The sequence below is a fragment of the Protomyctophum bolini genome, assembly GCF_963924005.1.
Source record: "Protomyctophum bolini genome assembly, chromosome: 17".
Lineage (NCBI taxonomy): Eukaryota > Metazoa > Chordata > Actinopteri > Myctophiformes > Myctophidae > Protomyctophum > Protomyctophum bolini.
Genome location: NC_137878.1, coordinates 8,468,798 through 8,485,299, shown reverse-complemented (window position 1 = coordinate 8,485,299; position 16,502 = coordinate 8,468,798). Strand labels below are relative to the sequence as shown.

Below are 16,502 nucleotides of genomic sequence, written 5' to 3'. Positions count from 1 at the left end.
GTTTCATTTTACGCTCTCAGGAGTTAAAGATCTAATTAAGGGTCCATGATTCGGTTACCAACTCTCCATCATTTAATTAGCTGGGGACCACCTGGAACCCCCTCAAGGACCACTGGTTGAAAACCACTGAACTATATAGTCTACTCTACACACAGACAGGAACTTGTTGCTGGACATCAGGTGCTGCCTTACATCAAAGAGGCCTGCCGGGTCTTTAGGACCGCGAGGAGGCGCTCCGGATGAGAGAGACCTGGTGGTGGAGGTGGTGCACCTCTGTCATTAAACACCAAGATGAGGGTGTCTTCAGTTCAAACCACAACAACAGCAGCTTCTATCACGCGTTATAATGGAATGCTCTTCAAACGGTTAATAAATGGACGCTTGGGTGGGTTGTGAGGCTAAATCCACAGTTTATAGGATAATCTCTTCACAATGCCGTCGATATCAGTGAAAGAAAGGGACAGGTCAGCCAGCGGTCCGGAGTAACATGGTGCCCCAGCAGCAGCAGCCCCACTAACTTCTCCTGCAAGTGCTCTCTGGGAATCTTCTCTCTCTCTCTCTCTCTCTCTCTCTCTCTCTCTCTCTCTCTCTCTCTCTCTCTCTCTCTCTCTCTCTCTCTCTCTCTCTCTCCTGCTGCACTCCCATCCATTCCTACCCACAGTGATGGGGCTACTGCGGGGCAGAGTGCGAGCTCCCCGGCGACGCATGTGCTGCTTCCTCTGGCTGCTGCTGCTCGCCATCGCCCTGGCTGCCCTCGGCCTCTCCTCCGAGCTCGTCTATCGGGACCAAAATAATAGTCACCACCAGCATCATCCGCATCGTCAGAGAGCCCCGAGCCTTTATCCCGGCGGTGGCGGCGACCGTCCACACAACCAACGGATCCACCCCGAGCCGCCGGACCTCGAGGTCATCGTGGACTCTCGGGATCCGGCGGCGTCGAAGGTCCGCACGGGGCTCCTCTCGCCCCTCACTTCTCTCCGAGAGGACCAACTTTTATTCGTGCCGGCGGCTTCGGCGCAGCAGCAGCAGCAGGGCAGCAAGAACCCGCCGGTTCCACCACCACCACCGCAGAGAAAAGGGAGTTACAAGATGCTTATGCCGGGGCCAAATAAGGACACCACCACCACCACCACCGCGCCAACAACACCGTTGACGCGCGGCGCTATGGGGAAGGCGGTTCGGCTAATACAGGCGCAGGAAGCAGGCTTGGAGGAGGAGGAGGACATGATGGAGCTGGCCGCGGTTCAGAAATACGGTTTCAACGAGGTGATTAGCGAGCGGATTTCGTTGCACCGTGGACTGCCCGAAGCACGCCATCCTGCGTAAGTGACCTGACCAGTACCTACGTGTGACCACCCTGTGCAATGAATGGCCTAGCGCGCAAGACGAAGGACAAGACTGCATGCACTTTGCATTGATTTGATTGTAAACACAGGTCAACTCCTCTCCCCTTGTAGCCTACCGTGTGTAGCTTATTTATTGTTTCACTTGTGCAGAGGTGAAACGTGTTCTAGTAACAATACTAACAATAGGCTACTGTTTACTTTTACTTTTTTACAATTTTGAGTTATTTGTAGCCTACCTTACTTCAGTATAGCCTACCTAATTCCAATTTCCAATTACTTCTACTCCACTATACGTCTCGGAGACAATTATTGTAGGCTACTTTTACTCCACTACATTTATTTGAAAACTTTAGTCACTAGTTACTTTGTAGATTTTGATTATTATTACAAAACATACAGAATAAATAATACTAGAATAATACATGAACCATTTCAGTCCCATAGATATACTTTGGTCATTGGAAAATAGCTGATCTAAAGCGCACAATAGATTTTTTAATACACATTTGAAAACTTGAAATGGGAGTGGGGACATTCTGCATAATGAGTACTTTTACTTTTGGAGCTCCTGAAGTACATTTTGATGTATATATTTTGATTTCCAGACTTTTTATACTTGTAACAAAGTATTTCTATATTGCAGTATTTATTGATCATTTTACTTAAAGCAATAACACTGCACCCTTTTTGCTAAAAAAAAAATACATGTTAATGACATTTAGAAGATTTAGAACACTTTCCTGGGAGGGACATAAAGACCCCAGGAAAGTGTTCAAAAATCTTCTAAACGTCATTAACATATATCACTTTAGCCCATTTTGGGTGGGAACCCCTATTTTTGAAAAATCGAAAGAACGACTGACATAGAAACATAGCTTTTTCAGAAAACGTTCGGGATTTAGAAGACATTTTTAGAATCTGATCTCAGGTCAAAATGGGTAATCATTTGAGTGCTTTTTTTCCTCCCCCCACCACCACCACCACTGCGTGAATACAGGTGTCTGGGGGAGCAGTACAGCGAGTCTCTCCCCTCCGCCAGCGTGGTCATCTGTTTCCACGACGAGGCCTGGTCCACGCTGCTGCGCACCGTGCACAGCGTCCTGGACACCGTGCCCCGCCAGTACCTGCACGAGGTCCTGCTAGTGGACGACCTCAGCCAGCACGGTGAGTCAGGGACGTCGTGCAGAGAGCGTTATACACAGAGGCAGGGGCTATACTTTTGGATGAAAATAGCCGATCTACAAGCTCTGTCTTTGAGGCAGCGGTGGCCGCACGGTTTGCGGAGCGGTCTTGATATCGGAAGGTCGCTAGTTCGTATCCCCGTACCGGCACGTTAAAATTACCACCGCTGAAGTGCCCCCTTGGACAAGGCATTGAACCTCTACCATGAAAGGTTCTATGAGCAGGGCCTGGCTGTAAACAAGTTCTTGAGCTTAGTCCAGTTACCCTGGGTAAACATAGTACCTTTCCTTTCCTTTCCTCAACACGTCACAACAGATCGGCTATTTTCCAGGGGGGCGCAGACCCCGCCACACTCGTTGGCTATATACTGGAGATGCGATGATGATGATGACATGGATTTCTATAAACAAATTATTTCGGCGTGAAATGCTGCGTTGAACATCAGGAGAGTTCAGGGGAAAAAAAAGCAATTCTCGTGTATGGCATGGAAAGGAGAGGAGGAGGGCATTTGGCATTAGTATAAATGCTGCATTCATAGTCTGGAGAGGGCAGTTGTTTTACAGACGGGTAAAAGGGTTAGGCAGGGGCTGACGCCCCCCTTTGATGTCTATGTGTGCACGGGCCTGCTGTGAGATATATATATATATTTTCTTCTCCAAATGAGTCTAGTGCTGGGAATCTGGTGCAACGGAACGCACAGGTCCTGCAGGTGACCCTGGTGAGAGCAGGAGAGGACCTGGTGCGACATAGGATGTGACTGATCGAGGGTAGCTACTGGGACGTATGTCGGGTCTTGATCACCCCGGCTGGGTCACCCGAGTGAGGGGTATGATGTTGGAAGACCCGAAACCCCTATGACCTTGGGATACATCACTGAGGATGAGGATACGTCCCAGTTGCCTCCTAGCGATGTTTCTTAGTTCCTATACCCATCCATCCATCGATACACTCATCCATCGATCCATCCACCCACCCACCCACTAGCCTGGGCACCATTCCATTTCTGATTCATGAACTGGTCGGGAGTGCATGATATCACTACGTCATGTTAGTAGTATTGTTTTGTAGTCACCCTCAAACCGATTTTTCTCAATAAAATCTACAGGCCATACGAGAGCTTTTATTGTTATTCTTCCGGTTTGAGGGAGAAGGAAGTTCCGTTTGATTGTTCCGGCCTGATGACTACAAAACAACACTACAACATGACGTAACGATATCATCCGTTCCAGATCGGTTCACACGACACTTTTGGAACAGAGACCAGGCTTTTCTCCGAGGTGGAAAGCCTGGGGGTTACCCATCCACCCACCCACCCAGTTAGGTGATGTCTACTTTTAGTTTTTGCTTTGTTCTTAGGTAATATTTGGCCCCATGACATCATGTTTAAACAATGTAGACAAGAAGCGATCAAGAAATAAATGTAATCCTCCACGCTGGCACAAACACGTCGGTCTAAAAGTGTATTGATACCTGCCAACAAGCGCTGTCCTGGTAAACAAAAATTACGCTTTTAAAGTGACGGTACACATATTAACCAGTTAACAGTTTCTTTAATATTATTTTATTGGTAAAAAAAAAAGGTCAATTGCTTTCCGTCTGTTCTGTATTTGAATAATAATAATAATATTTGATAATTTATTGTCTCTCGTCTTTCCACAAAATAATAGAAAATGCTCGACAAGTGGGCTCGATAAGAACCCGGCTCGACAAGCCTGATTGATAAGGTGCTCGTTATCAAAAACAATTAACAACACTGAACACACCTGTCCTTTTGCTCTGGCTGTCTCTGTCCCCCGTGCTGCCCCCCCCCCCCCCCACAGGTCACCTGAAGAGTGTGCTGAGCGAATATGTGGCTCATCTGGACGGGGTGCGCTTGATTCGCAGCACCAGGCGCCTGGGCATCGCTGGCTGTCGCTTGCTGGGTGCAGCCAGGGCTGCCGGCGAGGTGCTGGTGTTCATGGACTCGCACTGCGAGTGCCACAGAGGCTGGCTGGAGCCCCTGCTGGAGAGAGTGGCACAGGACAGGTATACAATTACAATATGCAGTGTAACCTATCACTGTGCGTTGTGTTTGTAATGTTGCATAGCTGTTATGCTTAAAAGCTGTCCTGAATATTGACAAAACAAACGGATGCCAATACATATGCATGCGTTGAGCCGCAGCCCGCCCAGTATAATCCCGTTAGTCTTAACTACTATGAGCCATTGAGAGGTGATGTCTTTGCCTGGGTTCTACCTCATCATTGGCTCCCGGTGGTTTTTTTAGGGTTGATTTTAAAATTATTTTACCAAGCCCTAAACGGTCTTGCACCTTCTTACCTCCTTGACTGCCTACCTAGATATGTCCCTCAGGTCCTCCACAGCTGGTCTGCTTGAAGTGCCTAAAAAAACAAAAGTCTACTAAAACATGTGGTGAGGAAGCTTTCTTTCTGCTGGGAATAAACTCCCTTTTACAGCTCAGACACGCACCCTCTGTAGACATTTTTAAAGATCAACTCAAGACTCACCGGACCTCTTGCTTCTAGTTGGGTTTTTAAAACATGGCATTTTGCCTTTATTTTATTTTTTATTTTTTGAAGAGGGATAGAATCACAGTAGGCTGACAGGAAATGGGGAGAGAGATGGGGGGGGGGGGGAGTCGGACACTGCCAGACTGGATTACCAGACAAGGTGCCTGGACCGCTGAGCCACGGCCCAGGCTCTAGTTGAGTTTTTAATATCTGTGTTTCTACTCTGTTCTGACTGACTTGCTGCGTGTTTTTCCTTCTTCTATGCTTTTATGCTTTTATTTTATGTTTTACTGTTTTAACCGCTTGCTTGTGTTTCATTGCTATTTTTTTGTTCTGCCCTGTAAAGCATTTTGAGCTGCATTTATGTATGAATGAAAGGTGCTGTATATAAAGTATATTATTATCCAACTCCCTCAACAAGAAGATAATTAGAATATATCACTTTAACTTTACAAACATCAACTGTACAGATATCCTCTTCAAAGTATTTTACACGTACTGTAACAGCAGACAGTGAGAAGGGAGACGTGTGTATATATTCATTAGTCAGGTGGGAGAGGAGTGCGTGAACTTGTGCCTCGGGCTCACCTGATTTGGCTCAAACTGCCTGTGGACTCGTGTGGAGTGGCTCTAATTAGGTAATTAGGCGTGAAGTCTGCAACCACTCATTTCATTTTTGACCCTTTGTCTCTTTTTCTTTTCTCGTTTAACCCCTCTTCATTCTTTCCTTTCTTTCTTGCCATCATTCCGCACAGTCATTCTTGTGAAAAGAAAGAAAAAGACAAGCGCAAATTAAAACAGACCACAACAACGGATAGTGTGTTTATGTCGAACTTGGCTGCTGTATTAAAACACTTTACGCTGTGTAAACCCGAAGAGAGTGATGCGTGCAAGCATCCAGAATAGTCTCTCTCTGAGTCACTGACAGACACACAGATATCAGCTTTAATGATAAGGGGGGGGAATGCACGAAGCATGGAGAAAACCATAATGAGCTGGATAACAATGTAATTGGACAGCCGTAGATGGTTGTGAATCAGAAGGTCGCCAGTTCAACCCTCGGTCAAGTCTATAAGGGCGAAGTGTCACTGAGCAAGACACTTCACCCCAAACATTACTTGAGAGGCCTGAAGTGAATGCATGCCTTTAAAAGAAAAGTGGATTTGAGTGTTATCAACCAGTAGGTCTGACGTATTGCTAAAAGTATTTTAGCAATTTAGGCTTAGTGTTACTTTTAGTAGCAAATTCTGATTTAAGCTCAGTCTTTGAACATACCATTGGATTTTTAGGCCTGCCTAGGCTATACTTAAACTATTTAGTTTCAGTCTAGTCTTAGCCAACTAAAAATTAACACTGGCATAAAATAAACTAAAACACAATTGCCCAGACTCTTCTTCAACAAAGATGGCGAAAGCAGACATCCGTTGTTATGCACTTACTGTATACATTATACAATTGTATGGTACAAAACACTGAAGTCCTTAAACCGGAAATCTAACCCTATAACCTCAGTCTTAACCGGCCACGTAAGTAAACATAAAGCGAAGTTGTATAGCGCCGTTTCACAATGTTTTCACTTCCGTGTGACCTAATAGCAGCCATTATTATAAAGGCTCCAGTTGCATGGTCTTGATGAGTAACCTACTGGGCATTATGGGTTGACGATAGCATTCGAAGCGGGTGAAATGTGCCAGTTAAAATGCTTCTCTGTGGTGATTCTTTGTGTCTATATAGGACCCGTGTGGTTTCCCCTGTTATCGATGTGATAGACTGGCAGACCTTCCAGTACAATTTAACCCAGTGGCCAGTGAGAGGAGTGTTTGACTGGAGACTGGACTTCCGCTGGGAATCATTCCCTCGGTCTCAAAACGCAGACCAAGACGACTCGGCCATCAAACCCGTCCGGTGAGAGAAAGGTTTCACCTGTTTTCCTTAACCGAGCAGTTGTTTCCAACCCTTTTCATATCAAGGCCCGTTATTTATTTGGCCACGCACGGACCACCATTTGATGAGATTTACCCTCTCAGACTCAAAACCAAAGAATATTTTGTTATCGTTGGAATAATTTGGTACACAATTCCATGCTGTGTTGATGTCTGTACTGTTAGGAGAGATAAAAATAACAAAATAACAATTCTTCTACATGCTCTAATTGTGTAGACTTCTTGTAAATTAAATAATGCAGATGTTTAACAATAATTTAACTCTTGAGAGCGTAAAATGAAACCAAATGGACCGGTAAGGGTGCCCGTATGGGTCCATTTGGTTTCATTTTACACTCTCAAGAGTTAAAGATTTAATAAGTGGTCCATTTGGTTACCAACTCTCCATCATTTAGCTGGGGACCACCTGGAACCACTGGTGGTCCCCGGACCACTGGTTGAAAACCACTGTTACAGTATGCAATGTGATACCTTATAAATTGTTCACGGAGGTGGGAAGTAATAAAGAACAATAACCATGTTATTGTACTTGAGTATAATGTGAAGTATTTTATACTGTACGTGAGGATTTCTGTCACAGAACAGTTTATATAGATCTATTGTTCTGTCTGCATGCCTATCTGTCGATCCATTTTTTTAAATACCTTTTTTTTTTAAATCATTATTCATAATTATTATTTTCTTTTACTTGAGTAAGGCATTTGAGTCCCCTTTGCTATCCCTGGTGGGCCTCTATGACAATTTCCTTCGCTAAAGTTTTGTTCCTGACAAAACAAAGTGATTTCTGAAATTTGAATCTCATTCTGATAGGAGCCCGGCCTTAGGAGGTGGAGTCCGGCCTTAGGAGGTGGAGTCCTGGTCATTGACAGGCACTTCTTCTCATTCTGATAGGAGCCCGGCCTTAGGAGGCGGAGTCCTGGTGATTGACAGGCATTTCTTCTCATTCTGACAGGAGCCCGGCCTTAGGAGGTGGAGTCCTGGTCATTGACAGGCATTTCTTCTCATTCTGATAGGAGCCCGGCCTTAGGAGGTGGAGTCCTGGTCATTGACAGGCATTTCTTCTCATTCTGATAGGAGCCCGGCCTTAGGAGGCGGAGTCCTGGTCATTGACAGGCATTTCTTCTCATTCTGATAGGAGCCCGGCCTTAGGAGGTGGAGTCCTGGTCATTGACAGGCATTTCTTCTCATTCTGATAGGAGCCCGGCCTTAGGAGGCGGAGTCCTGGTCATTGACAGGCATTTCTTCTCATTCTGATAGGAGCCCGGCCTTAGGAGGCGGAGTACTGGTCATTGACAGGCACTTCTTCCAAAGCGTGGGAGCCTATGACCCGGGCATGCTGCTACGGGGGGCGGAGCAGATTGAACTGTCAATCAGGGTAAGGGAAAGCTGGGAAATGAGGGGTTATTTATGTACTGTATTCATGTATGTTCATGAATAATGTCCTCAATATATTGGTGGGGGGGGTTCTTAAAAACATATTGCTGGCCACGTTGGCCCAGCCACCTCACGATATAATAAGAATAATAACTATGCACAAAAAAACAATTTCACCCACTTTTGTACCTGTACTGTGATGTGACTAGAGATGACCATGTAACTAACTTTCCGCCCGGAACCCCGGTTTCCTGAGCAATTGCTGACGCATTGAGCTAATAGAGCCTGCCTGCTTGCTCAGGGGATAAAATTGAATCTTGACCATCGGGTCAAGATTTGTGTCAGATCCTGTGTAACAAATAACGTTCTTGAACCTCTTACCTTCTACATTGGGGGCGGCAGTGGCTCAGGAGGAGATTAACCTCGCCTCACCAGGCTTTCCACCACCTCGGAGGAAAGCCTGGTCTCTGTTTCAAAAGTCCGTGTGATCCGGGCTTGAGCGGATGATATGGTTACGTCATGTTTGTTTTGTAGTCGCCAGACGGGAACAACAGGCGGCGACAACTTCCTTTCCCCCCTCAATAAAAGCTCTCGTAGCCTGTAGCTTTTATTGAGAAAGGGAAAAGGAAGTTGCCGCCGCCTGTTGTACCTGTCTGGCGCCTACAAAACAATACTACAACATGACGTAACCATATCATCCGCTCCCTCCCGGATCATATACCGAAATGAAATGGTGCCCAGGCTAGGAGGACATAGATTGGCCACTTGGGAGTCGGAAGGTTCCCTATCTCTCCCTGTAGTGTCATCTCTTACAGTAGTGTCAAAGTGTCCTTGAGCAAGACATTTAACCCCTAACTGCTCCTGATGAGCAGGTTGGTGCCTTGCATGGTTTCCTCCGCTTGTCGGTGTGTGAAACTGTGCATGTAATGCTGAAGCGCTTGGGATAAAGGCTGTTCCATTTGCCAATACAAATATGCTCAAAGTGCTTTCAAAGTGCTTTACATTGAGGGAGAGGAATACAGTTCTCAGTCAAATCCTCAGCCTTATATTGTATAACAGTGGTTTTTCGATCATATTTGCAATTTATTCTGCATTTGAGCCACGGACCACCATTTGATGAGATTTAGACCAAAAACGAAAGAATATTTTGTTGTCGTTGGACAAGGTTTTGTCCACAATTCCATGCTGTATTGATGTTGGTACCATCAGGAGAGATAACGGGCAAACCTTGATCAAGATAACAATTCATCTACATTCTCTAATTGTAGTAGACTTCTTGTGAACTAAGTAATGCAGATGTTTAACAATTATTTAAGAGTCAAACATCTATAAGGGTGCAATTGGTTCCCAACGCTGCATCATTTTAGACCACCTGGAACCGCCTCAAGGACCACTGGTCGTCCCCCGGGACCACTGGTTATAAACCACTGTAGTATAATAATAATAAGCACACACAATCTCGTCTTGGTTGGTCCTTTGATATAATAACATTCATAATAATAATACACTTTATTTATAATAATGATTATAGGTGTGGCTGTGTGGGGGCTCTATGGAGGTGGTGCCCTGCTCGCGCGTGGCCCACCTGCACCACCGCCACCTGCCCCCCACGCCCCTGGCCGACCAGGAGCTGCTTCAAAAGAACAAGATCCGCGTCGCAGACACCTGGATGGACTCCTACGGCAAGATCTACTACAGGAGAGACACTCTGGCTCACTTCATTAGGCAGGTGTGTGTGTGTGTGTGTGTGTGTGTGTGTGTGTGTGTGTGTGTGTGTGTGTGTGTGTGTGTGTGTGCTTGTGCTCGCACGCATACATACATATAGGGAGATCTACAGTGAATTCTTTATTTCCCCGAGCAGTCCGAGAGCCCCAATATCACAGAGCGCGTGAGACTGAAGAGAAGGCTGGGCTGTCGTACCTTCCACTGGTTCCTGACTACCGTCTACCCTGAACTCTACATACCCCAGGACAGAACTGCACTGTCAGGAGAGGTAAACGCTCTCTCGCACGCACACACACACACAAACAGTGCCCCCCCCAGGCAGTGCCCCCCAGTGCCCCCCCAGTGTCTCCCCAGTGCCGCCCCAGACAGTGCCCCCCCAGTGAGCCCCAGTGCCTCCCCAGACAGTGCCCCCCCCAGTGCCTCCCCAGACAGTATCCCCCAATGCCCCCCTCACTGTGCCCACCCCCACCCCCCCAGTTTCCCCCCAGTGCCTCCCCAGACAGTGTCCCCCCAGTGCCTCCCCAGACAGTGTCTCCCCAGTGCCTCCCCAGACAGTATCCCCCAATGCCCCCCTCACTGTGTCCCCCCCCCCAGTTTCCCCCCAGTGCCTCCACAGACAGTGTCCCCCCCAGTGCCCCACCAGCAAAAAAGAACGAGATAGAAATTCATGAATGAGTTCAATACAAATCAAAGTTATCTAGTACCTCTAGTCTAGAACAAAAGCCAAATCAAATATGATGTAAAATCTCAAATAAAAATAAACTTTACATTTTTCTACACTTAATTTGTGTACTCATCTCATTCAGTAGTCATTCAGTTGTGAAAACAGACACTTGTAAAAGAGTATAGGCTATTTATTGATTGATTGAATACTTTATTAACACTTTGGGCCACGCAGGAGGGCCTATAGTCTTGTTTCCATTGTGGTCCTCTGTATAATCTTGGAATCGGTCAGAATCGGTATCGGCAGATATGACCCTGCAAATAATCTGAGGTCGCATATCGCTCATAATTTCATACTCTTGCACCCCTACTAAAAACCAACACATTTGCATTCCATACAGACACGCATGCATTCATGCATATACATTGCATGAATGCATGTTCACTTTTCGGTGGTCACCATCGACAGCCAGTTATATATATATATAATACGTTTCTTTAAAGGTTTATTTGTTGTTTTAGTATTTCATTTCTACTTCAAATTTCAACTTGCACGCTCTGCAAGTTGGCACTCGACAGAGTGCAGTTCTAGTTTATTTATACAGCATTTTGAGCCACGGACCACCATTTTGATCTCATTTAGCCTCTCAGACCCAAAACTAAGAATGTATTGTTGTCGTTGGATAGGACTTTGTCCACAATTCCATGCTGTATTGACGTTGGTACCATTAGGGGAGATGACAGGCAAACGTTGATCAAAATAACAATTATTCCTACAGTCTTCTTTTCACGCTCTCAAGAGTTAAAGACCTTAGAAGGGTCCATTTGTTTTACCAACTCTCCCATCATTTAGCTGGGGACCACCTGGATCCCCCTCAAGGACCACTGGTTGAAAACCACTGATCTAACGTAACGTGCTTGCGTGTTTGCAGCTCTACAACGTTGGCACCAGCTACTGTGCAGACTACCCTCGAGGGCGAGGTCTGCAGGGAGGAGGCATGAACATAGCGCCCTGCAGCGGCACTGGCAACCAGGTAACCCATCATAGGCGGCGGTTCCTTTTACCTTTGGGTAGGCTATAGAATTGCGTTGGGGATTCTGGCCGCCGTGGATTTATTTATTTATTTATTTCCAAGATGGTCTAAAAATGAGTTATTTAGCATACTTTTACCAATGAATTAGCCTATACACAGACAACGACTTTTGGGCGTCTTTTTCTCAAGTCTCGAGTCAGTCAGTGTAGATTACCCGGCGGTGTTGCTGCCCCTCCGGGAGTCGCGGCTCATGGCTCTTCACAGACGGCACAGAGACAGCAGTCACTCCGCTGAACGTGTCAGTGTTGCTGCAGTGGTGTGAACTGTGAACCGTGCGGGCATTGAGTTCTGACAGCCGACCCACAGCTTCTTCTTCTGAATTAGGCTACTTTATCTTTGCCTTGAAAAATACATTTTGCGTTTTGCTGTTTCCCAAAACAAACCAGCGCGCGCTACTCTTTGCTACAAAGCGACTGAAAGGACGAGGTTTACAGACATACCAATAGTAGTCAATCATATGCTGATTAGGCCAGTTGCTGTATAGTGTATAGCCTATCCGATCAGCGATCACCAGGGGGCAGCGACAACACACACACATATATTATATATATTTAAAAAAATACCCAGCATAATTTTTGGGAAGGCTAAGCCTTCCCTAGCCTTATGCACCCGCCGCCTATGTAACCCATCCATGACAAAGATGAGGATAATAACAAGATACTAATGGCACTCGCATACAAGTGGAGGTTAGAAAGTGCTTACGTTTTGACACACAAACAACGCGGTGAAACTATACTTTTATTGTTATAGTTACTGTGTGTGTGCGTCTGTGTGTCCCAATCACAGGGTTGTAAAGACCCTTCCTGACCCCAATCAGCATGCTGCATGCAGGGGTCAAAGGTCCTATACTCTAAACACCCATACACTCACATAAGCATCCGTAGGGACAGACGGACGGACACAGGGAGGGACACGCGTAGCCATTTTGAAGGAGCGGTGTGCACCGCTCAAAATGGAATACAAATGAAAACGTGTCTACGCATAAAGACTGATGGAGGGGAAAGGAACTGGTTGGAATAACGTGTTCCTTCCACGCGCTATACGTCCAACCAGGGAAACTCCCCCCCCTGTCAGGTGAAAAGATGCGGCTTGGACGTTCATGCATTAAAGGAAGCACGAGGTCAGTCCGTTGCTCTCCCCAGAGTTGGCGGAGGGAGTGTGGAGCCCAGGATTACATTAGATAATTGAGACTGGGTGAAAAAAATGGGGTTTTATCCAAATCGTGGGATAAAAAAAAAGAATCGGAGAATGGATACCCCAAAGATGTGTATACTGTATCTCTTTCACCATGTTGTTGCAGCACTGTGAGCTGAACTCCTTGGGAGAGGTGAGATGGGGTCCTACGGGCATCCTGTGTTTGGACGCGGACAGAGGAGACGGGGTGGTCCTGTCCCCGTGCACTGCCCCGCAGCCAAACATCAGCGCACTCCAATGGAAGTTCGTGAAGGTCAGCCTGGGGAACAAGGGTCAAGGTTTTACCATATTATAACCTTGCACGAACTCACTTATTCTATCCCTAAGGCGTACATAACATAACCCAAAGCATAAGTCTTGGAGTGAAATTTCGGGTTGATGTTTTTGGCAAACGCAGATTCATGTGTGTTGTTGTAACTCAGACCTTTCCAGACAGAAATGGTAGATGTTTGTTGAGTTGTTCCCATACTAATCAAAACAAAGAATTCAGCCTGTGCTTTTCTCTCAGACTCGGTGGCTAGGCTAGCTAGTTTCTTGGGACATTTGTGGTCGCATCTGTCATTGAAAAATTTATTTTTTTCCGGCAATTCTCTTAGTTTTAAGGGTAACTCCGAGGGTGTTCTTATCGTCATTAATGCACTTCTGCGATACCTTTCGGAACTTTCGGAGTTCCTTCCTACAGCACCGCAGACGTGCATTAATGACAATAAAGAACACCCTCTCGTGTAATATTGGTTAAGTATGCTAGCCTATGCCATTCTGATAACATAATTTATCACAGGATGATGTTTCATTTAAGGTCATATTTTGAAGGCTTCAGTTGATGTTGCACGACTATTTTATACTCTTTAGGTCCCTGCACACTGGACGCGTTTCCGAAAAACGTGTCTAGTGTGCAACCACCTTTACTGTAGCCTACTATTTACATTATTTTAATAATAACTTGTAGCAGCACTTTTAACGAAGTGGAATTTGATTGTATTGCTAGATCAGTAGTTCTCAAACCTTTACAGGAGACCTACAAGGCTCGATTTGGAACCCAGATCCTTACTTTTCCACTTTTTTTGGAAAAAGTACTCAGTTGTTTTACTTAAGTAAAAGTATCAATACTGCAATGTTGAACTACTAGTAGAAGTCCTGAATAAAAAATGTTACTTGAGTGAAAGTACAAAAGTATTGGTAGCCTATTTGGTATCAAAATGTACTTAAAGTACCAAAAGTAATAGTACTAATTGTGCAGAATGTCTCATTTCAAGTTTTCAAATGTATAACAATCTTTTGAAAATAGCAAAAAGAAAAAAAAAAATAGATCGGCTATTTTCAAATGGCCGAAATGTATAACAATCTTTTGAAAATAGCAGATCTACAAGCTGACAATGCGTCGCATCACGACGCATTGTGAGCTTGTAGATCGGCTATTTTCAAATGGACCGAAATGTATATAGGGGCTTAAGTGGTTAATGCATGTTTTGTATTATTAATCAAAATCTACAAAGTAAACTATAGTAACTATAAAGTATTCAAATAACTGGAGTGGAGTAAAAGTACAATGTTTTCCCCTCCCTCCCTCCCTCCCTCCTTCCAGCTGAGTGGACAGCTCGTGCATCTGCAGTCCCAGCTGTGTCTGGAGGCTGTGAAGAAGGAAGCCGCCCCCCAGGCCGAGAGGGGCCATGGCAGGGGAGGTATTAACGGCACCAAGACGGAGGAGACCACGGGCCTCTTCCTGCGCTCCTGCAGCCATCACTCCCGGCAACAGTGGCACTTTGAGCAGCTAGTGGCTCCCAAGTTTGCTTAAAGGACAACTTTGGGGGGGGGGGTTTTTCCAACCACGGTTCATGTTTTAGGTTATTAGAGAAAGTAAAATATAAATGGTAAAATGGTGCCTTTATCCAAGGCACTTTACATAGATTGTGCATTACATTCACACACATTCATATGCCAACGGCGGCAGAAACCATGCAAGCCACCAACCAGTAACCTGACGCTGCCAGATGAGGGCGGTATTGCGGAAACATATTCCCCAACACAACACTCATCTGGGATCTCTGACGGAGTTGAGCCCTGAGTCAGATCTGCTTCGTACCGAACCAATCAGCGTGAGCTAAAGGCGGGATGCGGATGTGACGGTATATAGACACGTCGATATGATTGGTTGTGTTTGCACGCCCACACGGTGATAGACAGACGCTCCCATCCAATCATCTACCATGTATCTTGAAAAAAAGGAACAGCCCCGTCATCGAATTTGCTTCCGCGATCCCAGATCCAAATAAGCTGTGAAACAAATTTGTGTAGCAAGCTTTTTGGATCTGGCAGCGTCAGGTTAACCAACCAGCACATCAGGAGCAATTAGGGGTTCGGACTTCAGAGTCTTGCTCAAGGATAATTCAACACTAACTCTGTGGGGAGCCCGGGTTCGAACTGGAAACCTTGCAGGTTACCATCCGGCCACTCCACCCCTGAACCACCACCGCCCCTTCACATTCAATAGATCCTGTGCGGTCTTTTTTGGCCAGATTACATTTTCTGGGGTCTAGTAGGATTATAGTAATTCATAATTAAGACATTTCCGTATTTAAAACAAAAACAAACACATTTTGCCACTTGTTCGAATGCCCCCGTCCCTTCTGTCAAAAATAGCTAAAATCGCAAAAACGAAATAAAGCAACAGTCATCTTTTACTTTCTCTAATAACAACCTAAAACATGAACCTTGGTTGAAAAAAAACCCCCAAAGTTTAAGTTGTCCCACAGGGCTCGGTGCTAGTGTACTTTCAGTTTTCTGCTGTGGGGAAAGCTTTCGCTGAAAATAGCCGATCCGCTATTTTCAGCAAAATGCTTTGACCCACAATACGGATGCTGGGATTTAAGTGGTTAATGTAGAAAGCACAGAGGGAATGGTGGATTTGTTTGTCAGACATGATGGAATCCAAGGCACATATTTTGTGGGCAAAATATGTAGCAATACTGTATATGATATCCCCATGATGAGATTGTGTGTATATATACTTTGTCATCCTCCAATTAGCCACTAATACTATATAATTCTTGTTGTTCCTGTTTTAAGGATTGCAAATGCAGACTGTGTGAGATGTTAATAAATGATGGACGATTGAATACAAACTGAATAAAATATGTTTGTGCTTATGTTATGTAATTATTATTATTATTATTGTTGTTATTATTATTATTGAACAACAATCGGGAAGCCATGACAATTTCGTAATTTAACATCCAATTTGTCAAGAAAGACCCTCCACCACATGTAATCTAATCTTGCATGGAAATTGTCCTCTCTGATATGGGGAGAAAAAAAAACGATTGGCAATACACGTCTGCATATTACACCCAAATAACATTTCAAGAGGAAAACTGAGTGATTATTAACTATGTGATAAACTACCTTTTACAAAATATGCGCTCGCAGACTGCATCTGCACATATTCTGCGCAACACATATGCGCAACACAGA

General features: G+C 45.2%; 1 protein-coding gene across 4 annotated transcripts; it reads left to right on the top strand.

Annotated features, from left to right (window-relative positions):
* Positions 1-661: 661 nt before the first annotated feature.
* Positions 662-16,177, top strand: LOC308332049 (polypeptide N-acetylgalactosaminyltransferase 15-like). 4 transcript variants are annotated; one of them, XM_080787661.1, is made up of 10 exons: positions 662-1,322; positions 2,344-2,510; positions 4,349-4,553; positions 6,773-6,943; positions 8,239-8,356; positions 9,887-10,084; positions 10,217-10,348; positions 11,676-11,777; positions 13,138-13,284; positions 14,617-16,177. In XM_080787661.1, the coding sequence occupies exons 1-10, from the start codon at positions 664-666 to the stop codon at positions 14,824-14,826; spliced, it is 2,109 nt and encodes a 702-aa protein (XP_080643787.1). In that variant the 5' UTR covers positions 662-663; the 3' UTR covers positions 14,827-16,177. The 4 variants fall into 4 exon arrangements, with proteins under 4 accessions (XP_080643787.1, XP_080643788.1, XP_080643790.1 ...); XM_080787662.1 differs by having other exon boundaries at positions 13,138-13,309; XM_080787664.1 differs by having other exon boundaries at positions 13,138-13,274; positions 14,617-14,649.
* Positions 16,178-16,502: the final 325 nt, after the last annotated feature.

Bases quoted from the DNA above. Each gene is read 5' to 3' on its own strand.
- LOC308332049 (XM_080787661.1), top strand. From the start codon at position 664: ATGGGGCTACTGCGGGGCAGAGTGCGAGCTCCCCGGCGACGCATGTGC. The intron at 6,944-8,238 runs GTGAGAGAAAGG...TCATTCTGATAG, and splicing joins TCGGCCATCAAACCCGTCCG to GAGCCCGGCCTTAGGAGGCG. The intron at 10,349-11,675 runs GTAAACGCTCTC...GCGTGTTTGCAG, and splicing joins GAACTGCACTGTCAGGAGAG to CTCTACAACGTTGGCACCAG.